The sequence below is a fragment of the Peromyscus leucopus genome, chromosome 7 (assembly GCF_004664715.2).
Source record: "Peromyscus leucopus breed LL Stock chromosome 7, UCI_PerLeu_2.1, whole genome shotgun sequence".
Classification (NCBI taxonomy): domain Eukaryota; kingdom Metazoa; phylum Chordata; class Mammalia; order Rodentia; family Cricetidae; genus Peromyscus; species Peromyscus leucopus.
This window is the reverse complement of record NC_051069.1, coordinates 117,065,335-117,092,174: the sequence shown is the minus strand read 5'-3', so window position 1 is coordinate 117,092,174 and position 26,840 is coordinate 117,065,335. Positions and strand designations below refer to the sequence as shown.

The following is a 26,840-nucleotide window of genomic DNA, read 5'->3' as shown; positions in this document are numbered from 1 at the left end:
AGGCAGGCATGGACCCTGCATCAGTCAGCCACTGAGCTTATGGTGAGGCCTGATAAAGGCAGGAAAGTAAACAGAGAGACCGAGACATGGCTCACCTTGAAACCTAGGCTTCTTGAGAATAGGGACTGTAAAGACAATGACAGACATGGGAAAAGGACTAGCTTTACTTCCCACAATCCCAAACCCACTTTTCTCCAGCACTGTGTTGACCATTCCTGTCTAATCCTAAGGCTTCACTGGCATGAGAGGCAAACTGCCTTAAGACAAGCCAAGTTTGTTATGAGGAAAGTGCAGCCAAATGGCTGTGAGCTTTTACTTGCTGGTGAGTAAGTAAATCTTGCAGTGTTGGAAATGAAGATGGAGAAATTGTCAAACAGCAGCACGTTCAATACCTCAACAGGGTAATCAGAAACAAAAGACTAGTGTGGCCAGTGCAGCTCCTCGGTCAGATGGGGAATAGCACAGGGTGTAGCATCCTCTCTGGAGGCTCTGTGATAGATACGCTTCCTAAGTGGTCAGCCTGTCACAGTGTGGGTGGCCAAGGCAAACCTGCATTACCTTGCTCAGCCAACACTGTTTTCATGCAAAAGAGATTCCTACACTCGTGTCTATCTAATAGATAAAGATGTATTCAAAAATAGCTTTTGTCCCATGCCTTCCTACTGCAGACTCTTAGGAAGGACCTAATGGGAGAGTAGACAGACATGAGACCCTGTGAGAGACTGGTAGTCACAGAGTCCCTGAGCCACCATAGCACCTGGCACCTCTGCCAGGTCCAACTCTCCTACATGCTACCCATTATGAGGGTTATCCTGCAAGAAGGTAGAATTCTTTTTTTTTTTTTTTTTCAGTTCTCTCATTTCAAGTTTATTTGTGTATTACTAGTGCTGACTCAGCTCTTACAGGTTTCCCCCTTTTGTGCTTGTCTTTGTATGTAAGTCTCTTTATGTCTACTTCATATACATCTCTGTCTCTGTCTCTCTCTGTATGTGTGTTTTCAAGCATGTGCAGCTTCATATATATATATATATATATGTGTGTGTGTGTGTGTGTGCATGCAAAGCACATGTACATATGTGAAGGCTTATGTGGAAGTTAGAAAACAGCTACAGGTGTTATTTATCCACCTACATTTTTTTTTGAGGCAGGGTCTCTCATTGGCCTAGAACTCATGACTTAGACTTGACAGAGTGGCCAATGAGGCTGGTGAATTTACCTGTCTCTGCATCCCCGGCATTGGGATTATAGATATGAACTGCCATATATTTGGCATTTTTTGGCATGGGCTCTGGAGATAAACTCAGAGTCATGTACCTGAAAAGCTAGCACCTTATGTAATGAGCCATCCTCTAGCCCTTGTGCATGCATTTTAAAAAACTGAAAAGCACTTTTCTGTGCACTTCTATGGACTCATGTATAACTTGTTTAAATCTTTGGACTTCGTTTTACTTTATGTTGTTAATCTTGACTTTGTGATTACTTCCACATTTCAAGCCACTGCTCCCCTGTGTTCAGAACCTAGTCTGCAGGAGCAAATGCTTTTATTGTTTTTCTCTGCCATCTGCAGTGTGTTCTCCTAGAGCTTGGCAAGTTACACTGTCCCTTAAGAAGGTAGAATTCTGGCAGGCAAATCAAACATATATTCTTCAAACACATTGCAATTCAGCCCACCAAACAGCAGAGTATGAAGTTAGGCTTTGTGTATATAGCTTCCCCAGACCCAACACAGTCCAACCTGTGGCCAGGAACACCCCCTCTGGGTGTTGCTAGATGCCTGAAGAATGTCTGTTTTGCTATCAAGCCTATTTAGTATAATAACAAGACAAAACAAATACTGCTAATAGGCTTCAAACACAAGCTCCTGTCCTTTAGGACCAAAGGAAAAGGGTTTAGTTTTGCCTAACATTATGTCAGAATACAAAGTTTATAAGGCCAAATGAAAGGAACATTTGCTAAGACTCCTCTGTCAGGAGCAATGCTATCAGAAGAATGAGCTGTCATCAAAGTGGATGAGACATTGACTCACACTGCATGTGCTGCCAGGCTCTGGGATTTAGTTAAGCACAGGAAAAAATACTAGGCTCTCAAGAGGGAAAACACCAGTTCCCAGCTATGGTCATGGGTTATCCAAGCAACATCTAGTAAATTCCTCCAGGCGTGGCTTAGCCGTTAAGAGCACTTGCTGCTCTTGTAGAGGACCTGGGTTCAGTTCCCAGCACCCATTATCAGGTGGCTCATAACTGCGGGTGACTCCAGTTTCAGGGATGTGACACTCTCTTGGGGCATCCTCAGGTACCTATTTGCACATAGTATATATAAAATGATATAAGCAACCCTTTCAAAAACAAACAAACAAAAAACCCCAACAGACTACAAGGCAGGAGCACTGAGCAAGCAAAGGCAGTCCCACTAGCCCCTCACTCCTAACCCAGTGCAGCAGTCCACCTTTTCTCTCTTTTGCTGGCCATCCTTTGAGCGGTTTCCCTTCTGACCTGGACTCACACTTTCCTTCAATACAGTAATACCAAGTTAGTAAAAATTAAAATAAAAAAACAAAACAAAACAAAACAACAACAAAAACCAAACCCAAGACATAAAATAAACAAAAGTCCCCAAATGTTATCACTCATCCGTTAAAATTATATTCCAATAAACATAAAAAAACCCCACGATTATAAACCTGTATACAAAGCTCCATTTAGGTGGTACTGGGTGACTGATGTAAACAGACTCTCAACAGAACCAGAACCCTGCTGAGTCCTCAGCCCCATGAAGATCCTGAGTGAAACCTAACATATACCCGTAACATACATAACACCTGCAGGTCTCAGGTGTTATAAAACCTGTCATGCTAGGACTACCATACCGCATAGCCCCACACTTACTAAGATGGTCTACCAACAGAGGTAATGACGGCAAAACCCCATCAGTTCAGGATGTCCATCCTAACCTTTATCTAGAGAGAAGGTGGATAATCATCTATTCTAAGTTCATGGCTCCATTTAGTCCCTTTTAAGAAAACAAAATCCAAGATCCAGTATATTGAAGTGAAGTGTGAACAAAACTACCATGTCCATGCAGAATCTGTGGTAAGGCTGCACAGCATACGGCCTATATCGCGAATGGTTCACATAACCCACAACACAGATGTCACTGGGCTAATATGATGGCACAGACCTGAAAGGTACTATGACAGCTCCTAACACTGTCAGCTGAGAGTCTTCCTGGGGTTCTGAGTATCTCTTTCCAGTCAGCCACCACTCCTGAGTCTAACCTCAGGGTAGCCCAGTGTCAACTTCCTTTGATCATACTCAGACACGTGCTTGTCAAGGCATCCCTCATTACTCCCTTCTTTGGCTTACCTTCATTCCCCCTTACTGGTCTGCTCTTCTTAGGCCCTGGGCCAGGTGCATGGATCTCATCTAAGACTAGAGGATGGGTAAAGTAGCTCTGTCTATTCTTAGGGACTCTCAGAACATGTGACAGTATAGTCAACAAATCAAGCTTCCTGGACCAACTTCTTCCTTGTACCCACACCTTTCCCAGACCTGGGAAGCAGCGCTCTTCTCTTTGCCCCTTTCCAGGGGCAAATGCTCCCCCATTGGACTGTGCCAGGTGATTCCAAACTGTAATTTCCAACAGCTCCTTCCAAAGGGCTCCAGTGAGTGAACAAGCAGGATTCCAACCCAGGCTAAATCACTACTCACAGATGTGGGCAGGACAAGGACATTTCCAGATATGCAAGGTTGAAAAGTTCAGCAAGCACAAGCCTTCTCTGGGAGAAAAACTACTTAAGACAGTACTCAATGAGGTCAAACAGGAAGTTTACAAGGAAGACAATAAACAGATACAGGACATGGTACTAAAGAAGAAACCAAGAAAAGATGTAATTCCCCTAAACAAAGATGGTAACCAACATGCCTATACATGTAATAGACCTTAAGAAAGACTGGGAAATGAGGCAAAATACTAAATATATACTCTTAACAAAAAGAGACAAATGAAACAACATCAAGGATGTTTCCAAAGTAGCAGAAAACAATCAACAGCATAAGAGGCAACCTACAGAGGCATGTAAGCCATGTGACCAACACTTGCATTCCTGGCACTTGGAGGTGGAGGCAGGATTACAAGTACAAAGCCAGTCTAGGTGACACACTGCAAAGTCTAAGAACACCTAGGATATATAGAAAGATCTTGTCTCAAAAACAACAAAAATATCTCCTAAATTCAGTGAAAAATAGTACAAAAAAAAATCTCTAAAGATATGCAAGAAAATAAACGGTGTGTGTGTGTGTGTGTGTGTGTGTGTGTGTGTGTGTGTGTGTGTGTAGATAGCTCATTCCCAGAACCCACATCAGGCAGCTCAAAACAGCTTTTACTCCAGCTCCAGGAGATCCAACGCCCTCTTCTAGCTTCCAAGGGTACAACATGTACGCACGTCACACACACACTAATCATTTTTTCTTTCTTTCAGTTTTTAGAGACAAAGTTTATCTGTGTAGCCTTGGATGTCCTGGAACAGGTAGCCTCAAACCCACAAAGATCTGCCTGCCTCTGCCTCCCAAGTGCTGGGACTAAAGACATACGTCACCATGCTCAGTAAGAAAAGGAATCGAAAAACAAATAAACAAACAAACCTGTAAAAGATGCTATTATCACTAGAGTGGAAAAATGCAAATCAAAACTACAACAAGCCAGCCTGTTAGGATGGCTCTTACCAATCAAAATGTAGCCAGGCATGCAGGCTACTCTCCATGAGTTCAAGAGCAGCCTAGTCTACACAGCAAGTTCCAGGCCAATGGAAGGAACACAGACTGTCTCTAACAACAACAACAACAACAACAACAACACAATCACACCAAAACCACAAAATGTATTAGCAAAGTGTCTTGCTAGTGAAGACAGGAATGGTGTTGTTATGGTAAACCATCACAGGATTACTATGAACAGATAACTGTTGCAGTCTCCTCCAAGTTCTGAGTTGAGAATGACTTCTAGGCTGCTAGCTAAGACCGTTCTCACAGACTATTCTAGCCAGAAATTCAGATAAGCCTTGCACTTTCCCATTACACAGAGACTGGACAACAAATGTTATAGCTCTCACTTTTCTCAGGGTCCCCTGTGGAAGCTGTCGCCCTCAGACAACAGGAAGCAGTCTAGAGAACACAATGCCCACATTCCCAAGAGGTAGAGTGGGTGGTTTTGCTCATTTGGTGGGTTACACAGGTTTGTCATCATTTAGTGGGAATACAGGAATATAGGATTAAAAAGACAACTATTCATCTCTTACATTGGTATGGATTTTTGTATACTGATACAAATTTAAGGTTATTTTTATTATACTATATATGTTTCTACTCTTGTTTAAGGTAAAATATCTATGCAGCTCATTTAAAAATGTAATATTAAGTTCTAGTCCTTGAAAGCTTTATTACAAACTGTTTAGAATAATTAAAAAATATAGGTTAGTAGTTAGTCATCTATAATAATCAAACCTGTAGTTATGTTAGGCATGTTTTCAAAGTAAAACAGAGATGTATTTTAGATAGATAAGTGATCTTCAAATGCTTTAGAGACCTACAAAATATGGCATTTAAGATGTTTAATAACCTAAGGCTTTTCTTGACAGTGAGATATGTCTGCTTCTGGCATCACCAATCTACTTCATAAAAGGATGATGGGCATCAAAGAACCTCCATATGGAATTCACTTTCATTGTAGCAAAACCAGCGATTTGGGCAAGAAACTGCCCTTGTCTCAACTGCTGACAGTATACTGTACAAAATGGACAAGACAGACATAAAGGAAAAAGACTGCTGAACTTTGCCAAGACAAGGAGGGACAGTCCTTCAAAATTCCTGCTTCATAGAAAAGTCTGCCAGATATTCTAAGTCTGTAGGCCAAAGGTGGCTGTGTCAACATTACAGAAGAACCTTGGGTGACTGTCTAGGCAGCCAGATGTCTCTATCATTTCTATAGTTTTAGAAGTTGCTTGTTCTAGACTTCCTGTTTATTCAGGTAATATTACTCCTTCTCAGGTCTTTGATGGAGTTTGATGGATATCATAGTTTTCCTTGTTACCAAATTAAGAAAAGAAACTTATATAAGAGATGTAAAATTTAAAAGGTCTAGAAACATAGAAGCTTAAATTGTTTCTAAGAAAATGTTTTGAGGTCTAAAAAGGTAATTTTGGGTTGGTAATACAAATTAGGATAGAAAGTAAATTAGGTATACAACTTTGTACTCACCAAGACAGGATAATGGCCTAATGCAAATGAATATTGTAAATGTAATCCTTACTTAATAATTGTTCTTATTGTATACAGTCTTACTATGTTAAAGCTAAACCCTTTCTTTTTATGTAGACAAAAAAGAGGAAATGTTGCAGAATATGTGTTTAACTATGTAAAGATGTGCTGCATTTGCTTAATTATATAAAGATGTGTTGCTGTTTTACCTTGCCTGCCTAAGGCACTTAATTGGTTTAATGAAAAGCTGAGTGGCCAATAGCGAGGGAGGAGGTATAGGAGGAATTTCAGGCAGGGAGAGTAAGTAGGAGGAGGAATTTAGGTTCAGGGGAGAAGAAAGAAAAGGAGATGACAGAGAGACACCAGGAGCCAGCCAGCCAGAGGAAGCAAGAAAGGACATATAGAATGAAAGAAAAGTAAAAAGCCTTGAGGCAAAATGTAGATGACTAGAAACAGGTTAAATTAAGTTACAAGGGCTAGTGAGACAAGCCTAAGTGAAGGCCAAAGATTCAAAATTAATAGTAAAGTCTCCAAGTCTCCATGTCTTTATTTGGGAGCTGGTTGACAGTCAAAGAAAATGCCAACTACAGACAACCAGATATAGTAGCAGGCCCACTTCTGGGTGTGCATCTTAAAGAGCAGGATCTCTACAAGATGTTTGCATACCATATTTATTGAAACATCCCCAACAGCAGCCATCTATGTGTTCACTGACAAATAAATGAAGAAAATGCAGCATTACAATGGAAAATCCTGCCACATACCAAAATATGGATGAAACCTGAGGACATCATGTTAAGTAAGATGAGCTGATCACAAAATGGCAATAAAACTGTCATTGAACAAACTCTCAGAGAACAAATGTAGGATGCACAATGAATCTCTAATGGCAGAATTTCAGTTCTACATGATTGAATGTTCCAGAGACCTGATGCATCATGAGGGTACACACAAGTAACAGGACATATTGTACACTTTACAATTCTATGCTATGCTTTTACTACAAAGATCAATCAATCAATCAATCAATCAATCAATCAATCAAGGCCCAGGCTGGAATGCCTCAGTTGGTGCAGACAGTGCTTGCCCAGCATATATGGAGCCCCAAATTTAATCCCCATTATTCCATAAACAGACTGTACAGTGGTGCTGTATACCTGCAGTCCTAGCACTCAGAAGGTGGAAGCAGGAGGGTCCTAAGTTCAAGATCAGATAGATCCTTTTTGACTACATAATAAATCTGAGGCAAAAGAAACCAACTACAATTTTGATATAATACAAGCAATGGTACATGATGTCAAGACTTAATACTAAAGCTTAGCATGGTGGCATATGTCTGTGATCTCAGCACTCAGGAATCCAAGGCAGGAGGACAGTGAGTTTGAGTTTGGGTTGCATAAGATCCTATCTCGCTGGGCGGTGGTGGCGCACGCCTTTAATCCCAGCACTCGGGAGGAAGAGGCAGGCGGATCTTTGTGAGTTCAAGACCAGCCTGGTCTACAGAGCGAGATCCAGGAAAGGCACAAAGCTACGAAGAGAAAGCCTGTCTCGAAAAATCAAAAAAAAAAAAAAAAGAAGAAGATCCCATCTCAACACCATCACCCTAGAACAAACCAAACCACAACAAAAAGTAACTATAAACCTTTGCGATCCCTCTTACGAAGGTGCTGGTCTGAGATTAGATATGGATCAAATGAGTAGAGAAACCACAAATAGAGCCCCACACTACCCATATATGTCCAGCCACAAGACCAAGGGAAATAAATGGTAGTCTCTGTAATAATAGCAGGACTGAAAAGTAGTGAAAACCAAGCCATGCCTAGTATATCTACCAAGATCACTCTGAAACAGATCACATATCCAAACACAGATGCTGACACTTTCTGTAATCATCTGAGGAAGAAACAAGACATTGTCATGACCTTTAGGAGGACACAAGCTTTGTGGATGACACAAACTGTAGATGTAACCAACCGTTTTATTAAATAAGAAACACAGAAACAATGTAAAAGAGAAAGCCAAGAGGTCAGAACTCAGAGCTAAAATCTCACCCTTCCTTCTGCTGTCCCAGTTTCCCGAAAGAGAGCTATTCCTTTGTGTGTCAGTCGTTTCCATAGTCTTTCTGCCTTCTCATTGGTCGTAAACCCAAACACGTGACTGTCTCGTCACTGTCTGAATGTACAGCCCCCTAGGTCTTAAAGGCATATGTCTCCAATGCTGGCTGTATCCCTGAACACACAGAGATCTATGGGATTAAAGGCGTGTGCCACCACCGCCACACTCTGTCTATGGCTCTAATAGCTCTGACCCCCGGGCAACTTTATTTATTAACATACAATCAAAATCACATTTCAGTACAATTAGAATACCACCACAACAAACTATGAAAGAAAACTCATCATTAACACCAAACCCAAACTGGTCTGCAGACAACCACCTAAAGAAAGAGAACAGGGGGCTGGAGAGATGGCTCAGAGGTTAAGAGCACTGACTGCTCTTCCAGAGGTCCTGAGTTCAATTCCCAGCAACCACATGGTGGCTCCCAACCATCTCTAACGAGATCTGGTGCCTTCTTCTGGCCTGCAGTCATACATACTGTATACATAATAAATTAAAAAAAAAAATCTTTAGAAAGAAAGAAAACAGAAGCTAGACTGGAAGGAAGGAAGCCACTGAATATACATATCTAGTATACTCCTTCCAGGGAAAATGTGGAATGCCTACAAAAAAATTAAAATGAGGATAGCAACAATCCTATTGTCAAAACAGGTCAGAGGATCAGCAGATATGCCATCCAAAATGACACATGGAAGATCTATGATGCTGCTTGTCACCAGGAAATATAAATGAGAACTTTTAACAGAAAGTGGTTTTTCTTAGGCAGCACCTTGATTTGGCCAGACTTTTGGCCAAAGACTTTGGGTGTCTGTGAGCATGTTTCTAGAGACAGTGAGCCAGTCCTCAGTAAAGCTGATGGCCTCTCTGGAGTGGGTCTTGTCCAAATCTGTTGGAGAACTTAACAGAACACAAGTTTAAGTTTGAGGCCAATCTGGTCTACCAAGCGAGTTCCAGGACAGCCAAGGCTACACAGAAAAACCTGTCTGGAAAAAAAACAAACCAAACTAAACCAAACAAACCAGAGTCATCTTTTATGTTTTTCGAGACAGGGTCTCTCTGTGTAGTTTCAGTGCCTGTCCTGGATCTCACTGTGTAGACCAGGCTGGTCTCAAATTCATAGAGATCCACCTGCCTCTGCCTCCCGAGTGCTGGGATTAAAGGCTTGCGCCAGAGTCATCTTAATTCAGAGCATGTAACACTCCCAGTGCTCCCCAGCTGTGTTAAGTCACAGCTGCCCTGACAGAATATAATACACATATGTGATGGGCAACTCCTCAGTTTGGGCCTCACATCATGCATGAGCAAGAGCCATAGGTGGAGCTGATGTGATGTAAGCCACAGACCATGCCTGGTTTCTTGACCTGGTTATTCTACAGACCGATCCTGAAAACAACTGCTCATGTATGTAGAGCTGTGGACCCCAGCCAAACAACAGATCGGGTCATGAGGTGCCACCTTCAGTTGTCAGTCAAGGCAACCCTTACAAAAAAAAAAAAGGGGGGGGTGTTGATGTTATTTATATAATTCACAAACTCTAAGTCTCCTTTTAAAGGGTACCACTTAAGAGGTTTTACAGCAACTACAAAGTTGTGAAACCATTACCACCATCTATTAGAGAGTGTTTTCACAACCACACCATGGCTATCCCTCAAGACACAAGAATCCAGCCATGACTCTTTGTCAGTTCTTGAAATTTCATACAAATGGAACAATAGGTTATAGGAACTTTCATATGTCTTTTGGCTTAATGCTGTTTCTGAGACTTATCCATGACGTACATAGTGTGTACCAGTGCTCTGCTCTTCCTGGATGATGAGCAATCCTGTGTTAATAACTCTGCTTATTCACAAACACTGAGACCACATGTACTTTGGGGCCATTATGAATAAGGCTGTGAAAGTTTTTGTGCCTTGTATGGACAGCAACTACCTAATGCCTAAGGTGTTTCAAAAGTTGGCACCACAGTTTTTCACTCCCATAAACAACATCTGAGGGTTTCTGATTTCTCCACATTTTACACCCCCCACCCCCAGAGCCATTCTAGCAGAAGGAAGTAGTATGTCCCAGTGGCTTTGGTTTGCATTTCCTTGATTTCTACAGACACTGAGCACCTTCCTGTGTGCTTACTGGCTATCTGTATCTTTTCTGGAGAAAGTCTTCAAATTGTTTTAGGTTTTGGAAGGCATGTACGTACACATGCACCAGTGTGTGTACAGGCCAGAGGTTGACACTGATGGTGTCTCCTTAATTACTCTCTATTTTATCAGGACAGGGTCTCCTGCCCAATCTAGAGTTTGTCTCTTTGGCTAGTCTAGACAGCCAGCTGCTTTGAGATACCCTGTCTCAGCCTCCCACGTGCTAGGATTACAGGTGTAATCATGGCCTTATGTGGGTCCTGGGATCTGAACTCAGGCCCTCAAGCTTACATAGTGAGAACTTTGCTTTATCCACTATATTTGCTCATTTAAAAAATTTAAATTATTACTCAACAGTTAAGACTTCATAGACTAAATGCTTGCTCTTATCAGAGGTGATTTGCAAATGTTTCTTCCTATTTTGTGAGCAACTGTCTTGGTCAGTTCAGCTTACACAATTTTTACTATATAAAGTTAAAAAGGCTAAAAGTCTCAGAGCAAGGTCCTGGCAGAGCTGGGTCTGGCAAAAATCCTCTTGCTTGTTATGGGCTCACATTTTCTTTTGTTATACATGCACAGTTCTTTAGTCATCTATTTTCTTATCAAACATTAAGGGGCAGGAAGATAGCTCAGTGGGCAAAAGGACTTGCTCCCAAGCCTGCTGATCTGAGTTCAAGGCCTGGAACCTATATTATAAAAGGAGAGAACTGACTCTCAAAAGCTGTTCTGATCTCTATTCATGCATGCCCACACATGTACACACGAAATAAATAATGTCAACAAAAAAAAAACAAAACATTTTTCCAAACTGGGATTAGTGCCACTCACACAGCTTTTTCATTCTGCAACAATGATGAACTAACTTTTTCTTTTTTAAAAATATGTTTGGCTCCTTTTTAAACAGTTCAAATTTTTCTTTTATTTTTTTCATTTTTCACTTTTTCAAATTAATCAATTTATCCACCTTTCTATTATCAGCTTGATACAGTATGTATTACCATCTTAATTGTGAAATGTTTCATTGAGGCTTGCTCAGTAATTGAGTAGAACCAAAACTTACTATAAGCCACAGTCGTTCTAGGATCCCCCATGCTATTTATATATAGTCTCCATGGTTCTGTGAGTTGTAGTCTGATTGTTCTTTATTTTATATCTAGAATCCACTTATAAGTGAGTACATACCATGTTTGTCCTTTTGGGTTTGGGTTACCTCACTCAGGATGATTTTTTTCTAGTTCTATCCATTTGCCTGCAAATTTCATGCTTTCATTTTTTTTCTCTGCTGAGTAGTACTCCATTGTGTATATGTACCACATTTTCTTAATCCATTCTTCAGTTGACGGGCATCTAGGTTGTTTCCAGGTTCTGGCTATTACATATAGTGCTGCTATGAAGATGAAATAACTTACTAAGTCTAATAGTTGTGTGTTGATGTACATTCCTTAGGCTGGCATGATCATGTCATCTGCAAATAGACTTACAAGAATTCTTCCCTTTCAGTCTGAAAGACTTGCCTTTTTGTCTGTCTGTCCTGACTACAATTTCCAGGCCAAGGTTACATGAAGTGGTAAGGAGTGATATGTGTCCTGACTAGTTGCTGATCTTAGGGGCTGCTTCAGTCTTTGAGTATGGTTTTCTTTTTTTAAGCCTTTTATTGGGTTGAGGAAATTGGTATTTTTAATCTTTAAAAGATGTTACTTTGTCAAGTGCTTTTTCTGTATTTATTTAGATGATCATGTGGCTTCTGTCCTTTATTCCATTAATATATTCATTATACTGATTTCCACAAGGTGAACTAACTTTGCATTTCTGGGATAACTCACTTGGTCATGGTATGTGTGATTATATTGGTTTGAGGAGTGTCAGCCCAGACTGACTACAGGCTCTTCTTAATCTCCTGATTTTCCTGCTTCCACTTTCCAAGTGCTGGGACTGCTGGCTGAGCTTAGATTTAGATAGTGCTGAGTGTCTTAGCATGTAGTTATTCATAAGAAACGCTGGTCTATAGCTTTCATAAGTTACTTTCTGTTTTTGCTATAGGTAATACTGGGCTCACAAAAAAATGAGCTTAAAAAGTGGCCCCTCTTCCTTGTTTTTTGGAAGAGTTTGTAGAGAGTTGATATAAATTCCTTTTTAAAATGTCTAATATAGTTCACCAGTAAAGCTATCCTTTACTGGGATTTTTCACAACTAGGAAGTTTTTTTTTTAAAACAACCGTCTTTGCATGTTATAGGGTCATTACAGTTATTATCTTTTTGTTTGCTTTGCTTTTCGAGGTTTTGAGACAAGGTTTCTCTGTGTAATCCTGGCTGTCTGGAACTTGCTTTGTAGACCAGACTGGCCTCAAACTCACAGAGATTTGCCTGCTTCTGCTTCCTGAGTGTTGGGATTAAAAGCATGTGCCACCATTGTCCAGCTCTTTAACCTATAAAGATACACTTTGTGTAGCTCAACATCTCCCCCTTCCACATATTTTGTTTGTGCCCCTACCCAGCTCTCTACAGAAAGAAAAGGCCTAACTCTTTCTTGTGCATCTGAATCACCTCTCCTTAGTTTATATTTGGAGGATTTTTTTTAGAAGTCTCTATTTGATTTTCAATTTATTTTTTTAATAAATATTTATTTATTTATTATATATACAGTGTTCTGTCTGCATGTTTGCCTGAAGGCCAGAAGAGGGTGCCAGATCTCATTATAGATGGCTCAGAGCCACCATGTGGGTGCTGGGAATTGAACTCAGGTCCTCTGGAAGAACAGCCAGTGCTCTTAACCTCTGAGCCATCTCCCCAGCCCCCTGATTTTCAATTTGTATCTTGTGCTAAATATTAAAATGTCTATCTAACAGGTCTACTTAATGTGTAGATTTCTCAATGTGTCCTGCCAGCAGCAGGAGTCAGTGGTAATTCTAAAAAAAAAAAAAAAAAAAAAAGATTTATTTATTCAGCCTGGCACTGGTAGTGGTTCAGGCCTTTAATCCCAGCACTCTGGAGGTAGAGGCAGACAGATCTTTGAGTTTGAGGCCAGCCTGGTCTACAGAGTGAGTTCCAGGACAGCCAGAGCTACACAGAGAAACTGTTTCCAAAAAATGAAAAGCAACCAAACAAAAGATTTATTTATGTGCATTAGTATTTTGCCTGCATATATGTACCCACACCACATGCATGCCTGAGGGTTGAGAGCCACCATGTGGACCCTGGAAATTGAACTCAGGTCCTCTGTAATAACTCCTGAGCCATCTCTCCAGTCTCTGTAGGACAGTTCTTAGAGTCAGACTCTCTCTAGTCAGCTGTTGTTGGGTTATGTTTCCTTCAGTGTGTCTTTCCCCATCGGTGACTCCCCCATAATACTTGTCTCATCACTGACCTCAGTCTGGTGCCCACGTTTGCTGAGACCTGAAAGAAACACCTGCTCTCCCACTTGCCATACAGCACCCTCCCACACAGTGTCATCTACTGCAGGACCTCTCTTCCTCAAGCTTTCTCTCAGACTTGCTATGAGTTTTCTGACAGTATTTGCTGACACCCCCCACCCCGCAAAAAAAAGGATGCTTCAGTTTGTTATTGTGTTTCTAGCTATTTCCACCAGTATAGGAAGGAAAGATTTTCCTGATGGCACGAGGCATTTACTGTTCACAATTAAGAAGCCTTAGATAGGGCAGGGGTTAAAAAAAAGAGAAAGGAAGGAAGGAAGGAAGGAAGGAAGGAAGGAAGGAAGGAAGGGAAAGAGAGAGAGAGAGAGAAAGAGAAAGAAAGAAAGAAAGAAAGAAAGAAAGAAAGAAAGAAAGAAAGAAAGAAAGAAAGAAAGAAAGAGAAAGAAAGAAAGAAAGAAGGGAAGAAAGAAAGAAGGAAAGAAAGAAAGAAAGAGGGACTGGAAAGATGGCTCAGTGGTTAAAAGCACTGACTACTCTTTCAGAAACTCTGAATTCAGTTCCCTACACCCATTTGGTGGCTTACAACCACCTCTAACTCCAGTTTCAGGGGATCCCATGCCCACTTCTAACCTCCACAGGCATAGACATGCATACAGGCAAATATTTACATAAAATAAATAAATCTTAAAAAAAAAAAGCAAAAACAAAAAAGGGGGGCCTCAGAGTAGGTATCTAAGTTTTTGCTAAGAAGCCACTCACACCTTTGTGGAGTGGGGCTGTGCCTCAAGTCACGAAGGCTCTATGCTACCCAGAGCTTATGCCCCAGATATGGCTATACAAAGGCAACAGTCTAGATCCCCTACTTTAAAAAATAAATTCCATGTTTCTGGTCAACTTCTAGGAAGCTATAAGATGTGGCTGACAAAGACCAAGATGGAAGGGGAGCCATCAGCATCAACACTACTCCCTAGGTCCACCATCATATCCATCATTAACTCACTGGTCACATGGCAGCAGTCCATTAGAGAGAAAAACCAAGCAAAACAACCCATGGACAGTACACAAACAACATGGCTCCCTCTGCTAAAGCTGCCATGGCATGACACCAAAAGGTACAACAGCCAGTCTCATGTGGTTAAGTCTTTATCCTTGACACAGCTCAGTGACCTGATCCAATCCAAAATGCACTAGCACATACTTCAAGTGATGCTCATTCTGTAGGTAACACAGAACCCACCAGCATTCTGAGTGCCTGGACTTGGGGTCAGTAGGGTCCTGCCCTTCTTGGTGCTCCCCATGTTTTAAGTAAAAAGCACTGTGCAATGAACAAAATGTACCAGGCATCATTATCATCTATATCCAAAAGCAAGGCCCTCACACTAATGCCTGTCTTCTGTCAGCTGTGCCTTTCTTAGCTCCTTCAGAGTCAACACTGCCAGCCAAGGTTCACCCTGGCCATCTCTCCCCATTGGTAGGTTGTCATGGACAGGCATCTCCTCAGCATAGGATACAACTGAGGATATTGACAGTACAGAGGGCAGTTGCTAAGCTCACTCAGTGTCTATTGTATGGCCAGCTGTCCACTGAACTTATAAAAAAAAAAATTAAAAAATGTGTATGGGTGTTCTGCCTGTCTGTAAGTCTGTATACCACACTTGTGCCTGGTACTTGCCCTTGGAGGTCAGAAGAGAGCATCAGAGCTCCTGGAACTGGAGTTACAGATAGATGGTTTTTAGATGCCACGTGGGTGCTGAGAATTGAATCCAGGCTTCTGCAAGAGCAAGTACCTGTTAAACCATCTCTCCAGCTCCCCACTAAACTTTCTTAACAAAGTACTTAAACTTCCACTTCATATTATTTTGCCTTCATTTAGTTTTTCTAACAACTGTACTGAGGTATTATCCAAGTTTCAAAGTTCACTCATCTAAAGAATATGGTTTTTTCACGTGTTAACAGATTACTGCATTCATTATCATAATCTCTTAAAACACATTTTTAATCTCAAAAAAGATACTTCTATAATTCTATTTCCTCTAGCCTGGGCAATAGCCACTAATGTACTAATTTCTGTCTTTGTATCTACTGGTTGTTTCTCTCATATGCAACAAAGGTCTGGAAAGCCTGACAACTAGGAGGACTTGGAAGATCAGACCTTTCATTGGAGGCCCTGGTTCTGTAAATGAGACTTGATTCCAAGTCACAGTACATTGGCCAGAACCTGCCATATGGTCCTGCCCAGCTATGAATCAAGGACATGAATCTTCTGTCTGGAGAGGGAAGGAGTGGAATTTTGTTTTGTTTTGTTTTGTTTTTAGAGACAAGGTTTCTCTGTGTAGCCTCGGCTCTCCTGGAACTCACTCTGTAGACCAGGCTGGCCTTGAACTCAGAGATCCACCTGCCTCTGCTGGGATTAAAGGTGTGCAGCACCAGCACCAGCACCAGCACCACCACCTGGTGAAGACTGGAAATATTACTGAGCATTTGCATGTCTGAGGTAACAGCTTCCTATATGAAATGTAGGAACTCAGCATGGCACCCACTGAAGGTCCTTCACAGCTGTCTGTCTACCTCACTAGCTTTTGTGCCTTCCTCTTCTCCAACTGCTTTTTATTCCACTCACATTAAACATTTTTTTTTTTTTTTTTTTTTTTTTTTTTTTTTTTTGGTTTTTCCAGACAGGGTTTCTCTGTGTAGTTTTGCGCCTTTCCTGGAACTCACTTGGTAGACCAGGCTGGCCTCGAACTCACAGAGATCCGCCTGCCTCTGCCTCCCGAGTGCTGGGATTAAAGGCGTGGCCACCACCGCCTGGCCACATTAAACATTTTTAGACAGATCATATGCACTCACCCTTTGGCTTCTGACCCTTACTCTGCCGGACATACTCTAAAAATTATCCTTATATGTATACATGAAATATGATCATATTCACCTTCCATTTCCCACTTCAAATCCCTCCAAACACATCTCTCCCAATTTCATTGTTTTTCCTTCATTTTCTCCTTCATAACCAGTAAGTCCAATTAGTGTTGCCCATATGTGCACGGGCGTGGAGCCATACAATGGAGCATGGGAACTTACCAGTGGCCACTCCTACCAAGAATGATTCTACTTCCCCCAGCAGCTATCAACTTCAACAGCTCCTCATTAAGGAGTTGGGATCTTAAGAGTTCCTCCCCTGTCCATTCTGCAAGATCCTGTTTCAGAAAACAAAGACTAAAAAGTTCAGCTTTAACCTTGCTAAGCACATTACAAAGTTCAAGGGCATGTTTTTCGGGCTCCTGGAGTAGAGGTCTAGGTATATCAGCAGTGTAGACAAAGGATCCTTTAAGTTCACAAGACTCATGTGATTACCAAGATCCCAATGACCAGGGTCAAGCTTAGGTGCTGTTCCAGTATTCTGCAGATAGTTCAATAAAGAATGAGTCAGTTGTGGGCCTGGGAAAGGCAGCCGGGTGGCTACTGTGAAAGCCAAACAGGAATGTGCCTCAAGACTATGGAGGAGTCACTAGCTTTGAGAAGTCAAGATGAACAACAGGATACCTGTTGGCAGGTTGCTATGGATGGACATATGGTCATAGGGTCTGAGCACTATAAAGCTGCCCAATGGCCTTGACTACAGCATGAGCATTGGAAATGTGGACAGAAGCAGAGGTGAAGCTACTCCAGAGATGGTAAACAAGATAAGCTCAAAGAGAATGTGACGCTTTGCTCACTGGATAACTAGAAGGCAGCCATTATTTGCACATCTTTTAATTGTGAGGGATAAAGATGGACCGGGATAAGGGACAGATGCCTTATTTCCAGTCACCAGAACAAGACAATGAGCATAAGCAGGCAGGTCACAAATGGAAATCAAGCCATGAGCATAGCCTATGGGGTGTGGCACAAGCATAGGAGTTTAAGGTGAAAGTACATGAAACAACACTGTGTGCAAGGGACCCTCCAAGTGAGCTGCCAGGGCTCTCGGAAGTGGAGACAACTGCTGAGTCAATGAGGAATCCACACAGATGACTGCCTCTAGGCTAAAACTGATCAGTAAGAAGGCTGGACTTCTATGGGCAGGAGGTCGATGTTGCAATTCCAGAGCACTAGGTTAGAGGACAGATGCAAAAGGAAACAAGGGATGTGCCTGCCTAGAAAAGCACTCTGGAATTCAAAGAAGTGAACAAAAGTGACACAAAGTTTTAAGGAATTTTCCAACCAGACAGTGGAGAAATTCATTTGGCCAATGGCTGTTTATAGTGACTCTGTGCCAGGTACTCTTGGATATGCTAGGAATATGGCAGTGACCAAAACATATTCTAAAGGAGATGTCTGACAGAAAGAAAAAGAAAAGAAAAAAGACGTAAGTTTAGATAATTCTGTAGAATTGTTACTGATACTATAAAGGAACCAAAATTGGGGGGCTAGAGATGGCTCAAGGATTAAGAGCACTTGCTGCTCCCTCCAGAGGACCGGAGGCTTCATTCCAGCACCCATGCTAGGCAGCTGGAAAGTGTAGCTCCAGCTCTAGGGGATCTGACACTTTTGGCCTTCTCAGGGAACCTGCACTCACATATGCATACCAACATGCAGACACACAAACACCTAACATAATTAACAATAAAATTAAGCTGGTTATTATGGTGGTGCACGCCTTTAATCCCAGTACTAAGGAGGCAGAGGAAGGCAGATCATTGAGTTTCAGGCCAGCCTGGTCTACACAGTAACTTCCAGGATAGCCAGAACTACATAGACTATCTTAAAAAACCAAAAACTAAAACAAACAAAAAGGAATAAGAAAGGAAAGAAGGGAGGGAAGGAGGGAGGGAGGGAAGGAAGGAAGGAGGGAGGGAGGGAGAGAGGGAGGGAGGGAGGGAGGAAAACGGTAAGAAACAACCACAAAAATCTCTATTTATGCTAGGCAGTGGTGGTGCATGCCTTATATCCCAGTACTAGTCAGGCAGAGGCAGGCAGATCTCTGTAGTGGCTACTACATTAGTGAGAGCTCAAGAAGCCTAGCTGGAGGCAGAAGCCTGGGCTACAAGCACTAAGGTCACTTCTCAGGGTTAACTGGTTACACCAAAGAACAAGCAAAAAGATTCAAGATTGAAGAAACAGTAAAGGTACCTACAGACTGCCCAGAAAGGAATGATGAAAAGCTAGAGAACTGTGTGGTTAAACAGTATGAAAGAGGAAGAAGCTGAGAAGGCAGAGAGCAGTAATAGCTGTTGTCTACATACTGACAGACCAACCTAGCAAGGGGAGAGCTGGGCTAGTGCAATAAGAAAGCAGGAAGGAATACCAGTAGACACCCTAAAGATTTAAAGTGGGGCATGTGGGACCCACAACTGTTATGATAGGCATGGGCAACTGAGCTGGAAAAGGTCTGAGAAGACAGATGGATAGGAAAGAGTATCTAAAAGAACAGGAGGAAGAGGCTACATGATGGTGGGATTAATCCCACCACTTTGGAGGTAGAGGCAGATTTCTTGAGTTGGAGGCCAGCCTGGTCTACATAGCAAGTTGCAGAGCAGCCAAGACTACAGAGACCCTGCCTCAAAACTGATGGATGGATGACAGGACAGGAGGGAAGATAACGTGTGATAGAGGCAGGTAATGAGCAGCACCAGAGGGTCAGTCAGGAAAGTAAAGCCAGGCCCAGGTCTTTAACAAACAAACAAACAAACAAACAAATCCGTTTTCTCCATTCACACATTCTGCCAAATAGTTACTAGTTACTACAACAGTGAGTAATTCTTTTGAAGCTTTCAAATGGTTCCCATGTCTAAAGATTCTACAACAGTGCACACCACCACTGGCAGAGCCTGAACTCTGTGACACAGTCCGGTGAGACTGGTGACAGTCATGGGACTTCCACAGATGGACACATACAATGACTATACATGCCCGTCAGGCTCCTTTCTTCCTTTGCCTGCCGGCCTCTGAGGCAGTCAGCCAAGACCTTACACAGTCCACGTAGCTTCACAGCACCAGCTATTATTTCTATGATCAATAGCTCAGGCTGTCAGTCACAGAAGCCCAGTCCCCTCCCACTACTCAACTTCATTTTAGCTTCATTGGTATCTTTAAAAATAGAAAGAAAGAAAAAGTTAATGCCAAGGAGTGGTGACACACGCCTTTAATTCCAGCACTTAAGAGGCAGAGGCAGGCGGATCTCTGAGTTCAAGGCCAGCCTGAGCTACAGAGTGTTCCAGGATAGCCAGGACTCCACAGAGAAACCCTATCTCAAAACAAACAAATAAAAACTAAAACAAAAAGTTTATTTATTTTTTAATGTTTGTACGTGTGTGGAAGCATGAGTACCATACAGTGTATTAGGAGGTCACTATTTTTTAATGTTTGTACGTGTGTGGGAGCATGAGTACCATACAGTGTATTAGGAGGTCACTATTTTTTAATGTTTGTACGTGTGTGGAAGCATGAGTACCATACAGTGTATTAGGAGGTCACTATTTTTTAATGTTTGTACGTGTGTGGAAGCATGAGTACCATACAGTGTATTAGGAGGTCACTATTTTTTAATGTTTGTATGTGTGTGGGAGCATGAGTACCATACAGTGTATTAGGAGGTCACAGTATAAGTTTTGGGAATCATGTTTCTTCTTCTACCACATGGATTCCAGGGATCAAAATCAGGTCACTGGGTTTGGCAGCAGGTGTTTACCTGCTGAGCCACATTACCTGTCCTGGTTATCTTTGACAGATCAATATAGCAAACATGCTTTGGCAGGGTATGAATTCCAAGAGGACATGCAGAGTGCTTTATCACAACGCCTGAGGGTCCTCATGGTGCCTAACAGGAAATTCATCAACAGCTGCTATCACAGCAGCCAAGGGCCAAGGTCTTGGCTCTAAGGCCTGGGCTGCACCAATAGTAGTGCAGCCTCCTGGATATGCTCTGCTCATATCCCTTGCCACTAGGTTTTAGAAAGGACTTTGTTTCCCTAATTCAAAATTCAAATAAAATCACAATTTACTAAGTACTCAAGAGGGCAAAAAATGGACCAAGTATTCTTAGTATTATATAGCCTGCCCACAAAAAATAATTTAAACAGGGGCTGGAAAGATGGCTCAGCAGTTAAGAGCAGTAGCTGCTCTTCCAGAGGTCCCGAGTTCAATTTCCAGTACCCATATGGCAGCTCACAGCTGTCTCCAACTCCAGTTCCAGGTGATCTGATACCTTCATATCAAGGCACATAAAGTTAAATAAATTATTTTTTAAAAAAGATAATTTAAAAAGAACAAGACAAAACCCAGAAGCTATCATGGAATTCAAGTCTGCACTTTTTTTTTTTTTGTTGTTGTTGTTTGAGACAAAGTTTCTCTGTGTAGCTTTGGAGCCTATCCTGGAACTCACTCTGTAGCCCAGTCTGGCCTCGAACTCAGAGAGATCCACCTGCCTCTGCCTCCCAAGTGCTGGAATTACAGGCGTGCGCCACCACCACCCAGCATGTCTGCACTTTTCTAATCTCAGTAGGCACCTACCTTTCAGAAAGACAGAGATACATCAATGGAACACACACCTGAAACTGCTTCATTCATTCAAATGTCCAACAAATGAAAGACAAGGTGAGTGAGAGGTGGGAGGACATGAGCACCAGGCACAGTTCTTAAAGAACAAAAGGAATTCAGGTGGGCCCATCAATGAATGGCAAGTTTTAAATGGAGAAAGAAAAGGAGGCTGCTTTAGACTAGAACAGACAGCATGCTGAAGATCTGGCAGGGTTTGGTTCATAAAGGAATAAGATCACAATTTACTAAGTACCCAAGAGGGCAAAAAATGGACCAAGTATTCTTAGTATTATATAGCCTGCCCACTAAGAAAAGTGGTTCAAATTTGCATATCAAAAGACCTAGACTATTGTAGGATACTGCTATACCTACTACCTAGCACAGTGTGTGCCTGTCTCAAGTCAAACTTTTATGGTTATTAGCATGTCTCATACTTGATGATCCTCCCAATCCATCTAAAATCAAGTTTGCAAAACTGCTCTAGAAGTTACAATACAGAGCATATATCACTCGTTCTGTATGATAATTCAAGCTGTGCCTTTCCAAGGCAGTAACTGGTTCACCAGTCTGTTATCAAATGCAAGACAGAAAATTTAAGTATTCATGTAAAAATTGCGAGAATGCATGAGTTTATGCTTAAACACACTGCTCCTAGACTTCTGTAAAGCATAGAACAGCATCAGCAGCTGAGTATATGTGTGTCTGTGTGTTTAAGAGAACTGCAGGAGCTGGGAACCTGACTAGGCTCCAGAAGAGGATCAAGGTACACCAGGTGAGATGTAGGAGGGAGTTGGGGTCCAGAGCCGGCTATCCCAGTGTCTTCAGCTCCTGACACTGAACAGGTGCTTCCTGATTTAGGAGTAAGCAGAGAAGGTTGGCACAACACTAGGCTACAGGTATCGGAAGGGGGGGGGGAGCAGAAATGTTAATGGAATGATGTCTTCAGTAGAATAATTTGAAGGAAGAAAAATCTCCTGTAACTAAAGAAGCTTAAAAATTAATTCAAACAAGGGATCTAAGCTTAAAATGTTAGGCCACAAATCCCAGTTCCCCTTGCTTCAAAGGGCTGTCATTTACAAACTAACATCAGAACAGACTTCAATAGAAAAGATTGCAGTCAGAATATAAGACGATGTCTCATGAACCACATTTACAGAGCCTTTGAAGAACACAGAAACAAGTCCCCTAAAATTCAGTCCAGAGGTCCTCATGCTGGTGACTTTGTGCCCAGGGCAACCTGCCAATGTCTGGAGGTATTCTGAGGATACTCCTACACCTGGTGGGCAGAGGTTAGGAAAACTAGGAAGCATCCTGAAATTCCTGGCCCCAGAAAATGAGATAATGAAGCCGAAAGGTTCTGTAAAGAAGCTCGTGCCAGTCCACCACTATGGAGGAAATACAGGAACAGAAAAGAGTCACGACCAGGATCAGGGCATGTCTGCAACAGCACCTCACAGGAAAATGAAGAGAAAGGAAAAAAAGAAAAAGAAGTACTTGTCAGGTGCCTGAGACTGCAAAATAGACATCTTAGTCCACTGCTTAAGCCCACCTACAGTTCTCAAGCCTGCACATCTGAGGAGGCCTTGCTTGGCAGGTGAAGAATCTGTCAATGACCAAAATATATAAATTTCAAATTTTTCAGTGAATAAAAAAATGTAAAGGTCTGTCCAGTATACTCCAGCTCCCACTGCTTTTCAGGAGCCTCCAGTCCTCACTTCCTGTGAACCCCAACCCACCATGTCACACCTGCACCTAGACCTTCCTAAGTACTGTTCACAAATACACCTCTCCTAGTGTCCTGATTGATTCTGTGTCAACACACACTTCTGAATCAAAGCTATAAAGCTTTCCAATACCCACCGTTAATTACTCATGAAAATTACAGGAAATGAAGCTAAGCATGTAGCTCAGTTGGCAGAGTGCTTGCCAATCATGCATAAAGTCCTGGATTTGATATCCATCACTGCATAAAGTGGGCGTGGTAACACATGCCTGAAATCCCAGCACTTAAATGGAGGCAGGAGGAGCAGAAATTCAAGGTCAACCTTAGCTAAGCAGTGAACTGCAGGCCAGCCAAGACTATATGGGAGTCCATCTCAAACGACAAAGAACAAAACCAAACGAACAAGCAATAAATAACTTACAGGAACAACATTAACAAAGCAAAAACACACTGTCAACAGAACAGAAATTATGTGCTAGGATCTAAAGGACTTGGAAGGCAGTGCTACTTTTTCCTGGAGGAAGTAGCATTTCTACCCACAAAAACTTTGCTTACTGTCAATCTTCAAAAAAGAAAGAGATGGCAATCTTGTTTAATAACACCACCACCTCTCTGTACCTGCATGAGGATCCACATAATCATTTCAGTCAGAAGCTGTGTAATAGCTTTGGAATGCAAAGTGCATTCATGATCACTGGGAAGACTGGAGGAATCCTTTCCTGACTATCCATCCATTTCACTGCCTAATGCATTCAGTAAGCCAGGGAGGGAGCTCTGGAAACCTTCCCTGTCTGTGGGTCCCAAATTCACCAGCCAAACCAAAAAACCATTCTCCCACTCTCTCACAGCAACTTCCTTGCGACAGGCCCCAAAGTTAGTGGTTACAAGTCTACTGACAGCAGTCCCCAGGTATAGACAGACCACTATGAGCTGCAGGGTTTCCATCTGTCAATCAACAGTAATCCAACAATGCCAGAAAACTATTGGTAACTGCTACTATTACTGGTAGTACATCAGTAATCCCAGCACTCAGGAGGAAGTAGAAAGAGATGAGAGTTCACAGCCAACAGAAGCCTGTTTAAAAAAAAAACAAAAAAAAAAAAACAAAAAAAAAAACCAAGGCCTGAGGGTATAGCTCAGTAGCAGAGAGAGCATTTGCCTAGCATGGACAAGACATAGGTTTGTCACGAGCACCTCCCCCAAAAAAACCCTTCCGTTCTGAAGGTGTAGCAAACGACTGGTGATGCCAGCATTGTTTGCTCCCTTCCTCGGTCAAATAAAGCACGGGATACAAAACAGCGATTAAATATGGCTGCTCACCTACTACTGAAGAGGAGCGGCAGGGCCTTGCTTCTGCCCTCCTGTGAAGACCAACTACACCAGAGCAGTCAGATGTCACAGGGACAATGACAGCAGATAACTTCCAGTGAATGCCAAGACGTCCATGTGCAATATGTGATCACTCACTTCACCCTAGGGGGAAACAAATGTTCCCTAGGGCTTACATCAGATGAGAGAACGCCAGCAATCAGGTGCCTCCCATACACACTCCGGGGCTCCCTAAGCACAGGAAGGCAGCCTCGCTTAGAACCCGTGCTCTTCAATCTCGGCTAAACTACCCACCCACCACCAAGCCACATAGCAACTGCTCAGTCACCACAGAGATAGACACGGTGCCAAGCGCTCCAGAAGAAAAGCTGCCCAGCCCTCAGTAGGAATGTAAAACCCCAAGGCTCAGCCGGCCTTCCTTAAAAAACTACCGAATTTGTTCTCTGAAGGATTTCTTCCCGGGTGCTTCACCGCAGTCCATCCGGCACCATCAAAGCCTCTTTTAACAGAAGAGCCACCACCAGTCTCCCGTCAGGGAAGAACATTTGTCCCAAAGGAACGCACTGGCGCAGCGACCACCCAAGGTCACACCCCGGAAACCAAGGGCAGGAGCTGCGCTTGAGTTATGGGGACGCCCAGAGGGGCAGGGTGCCACCGGGTCGCCAATGCTCCCCACCAGCCCCCTAATTAACGCCAGAGGCTTGCCCGCCACGCCCCAGGCCGAGCTTCCGGAAGGACGCCGGGGGCCGCCGCGACCCACGCCCGCGACCAGGGCCCCCAATTCTCCAATGCCCGCAGCCTGGGCCGGAGCCTCGCTGCCCGCACTCGGACGGCCTGTGGCCTCTAGGCTCCGAGGGATGGGCGGAAGGCGGGGCTCAGGCACCGTCGCCCGGACTTCGGAGGCCCCCCGACCCCACCGCCCCGCGCCATCGGGACCCAGGACGCCGAGAGCTCCCGGGGGGCCCCACCGAGAGGCCCCGGCCCATGCCTGACGCCCTGAAGAGCCCCAGCCCCACCGCCCCCGACCCCGCCCCCGGCCGTGCAGCCCCTTCAGAAGCGGCTCCGGCCTCGCCCCAGCCCCTGCGCCTCTACGAGCCTCCCGAAGGTGCGGTGTCGGCCCTGGCCGCGCCCAGAACGCACCTTGAGGGTCGGGTATTCCTGCACCTTCAGGGTCATGGACAGCTGGGCCGCCGACTCCTGCACCGCCATCTTGGGCCGGCCGAGCGGAGGAGGCGGGTACGCGGCACGCCGGGTAGTGACGTGCGACGCGCGGGGGGGGAGGAGGCGGAGCGGCTGTGCGTCTGCACCAATCGTGTCCCCGGACCGCCCGAGCGGAAGAAGTCCCGGGCCAATCACCGTCCGCGGGCTCGACCAATCGTCGACAGCTCTAGAGAGCGGCTTCCTCATTGAATTGTCCGCCGGCCTAGGCCGCAGAGGCCGAGCTGAGAGTAGAGCCTAGACACCTACGCCGTATGCATCTCGGCGGTTGGGGCTGGGGCAGCGCGCGTTGGGTGGCTCGCTTGTAAATGCACGCCCCCCCCCCTCACCGGTCACTTCTGGTAGTGGTCGTAGATCCTACCTCAGTGCTCGGTGGCCGTCATCTCTTGGTGGTCACTGGGGGGTGCGGTTTTTTGCCTTCCGGGAACTACTTTGCTTCGTCTCCATTTTTACAGATTAGCAGCGCTGGAATCCTGACACGGGCTTCCTAAATGGAAGAGAAAAATGAATGTTTACAATAGAGTAGGACGGGGCCTGCGAGCAGCTGGGCTTTCTCGCAGGTGATACCATAAGGAACACTTGGCAACTGTTTTTGCTAAAAAATGTTGACTCCTTGAATTGAGTCCAAAAGGCACCTGGAGTGTCCAGTGGCTGTGCTACACTTGTAGTCAAATTGGATTCCTGGAGCAATGCTACATCCTTCTAACAAGGAACTGAAACTAAGCAATGTGGACCTTCCAGGGCCCCCAAGTGAGGGCAATTATCTGTGATGTAGGCTGCACCCTAAAGCACAAGTAATGATGACCTGAGAATCAGCTTGTCTCCTCAGGCAATAAGGAGTTCTTTGAATCTCCTCACAGAAACAACTGAAAATATGATCAACCAGACCACAACTTGACTAAGATTGTTTAGTTATCATACATCTTAACCTCTGCTCTAGTTCTTCCTCTATTTTAAACTGAAGGTGGCAGTTGGTGGCCGGACAATAGACCTGGGATGCCACATTAAATTCCCTTCTCTGCATTTCACCATTTTTTGTTGAATTGAAAGTTTGCATGGTGCCTGCAGAAACCAGAAAAGAACATTAGATCAGTTCCAGATAGTTGTGAGCCAAGAACATGGGTGCTGGGAACTGAATATGGGTCCTCTACAAGACAAGCAAGTGCTCTTAACCCGTGAG

At 43.5% G+C, this 26,840-nt stretch overlaps 1 protein-coding gene across 2 annotated transcripts in view; it reads right to left on the bottom strand.

Moving 5' to 3' along the window:
- The window catches only part of Maea (macrophage erythroblast attacher, E3 ubiquitin ligase), a 44,446-nt gene extending 18,760 nt beyond the window's left edge, over positions 1-25,686 (bottom strand). Inside the window, exons 1-2 of one of the 2 annotated variants that reach the window (XM_028870744.2) lie at positions 25,583-25,686; positions 24,434-24,586 (exon numbers count right to left, since the gene is read on the bottom strand). Coding sequence is in view for 1 of the 2 variants with exons in the window: in XM_028870743.2 (XP_028726576.1) it covers positions 25,583-25,651 (69 nt within the window). In the remaining variant the exon portion in view is untranslated. The remainder of the gene's footprint in view (positions 1-24,433; positions 24,587-25,582) is intronic. The other variant, XM_028870743.2, reaches the window with a different exon arrangement.
- Between the last annotated feature and the right edge of the window lie 1,154 nt (positions 25,687-26,840).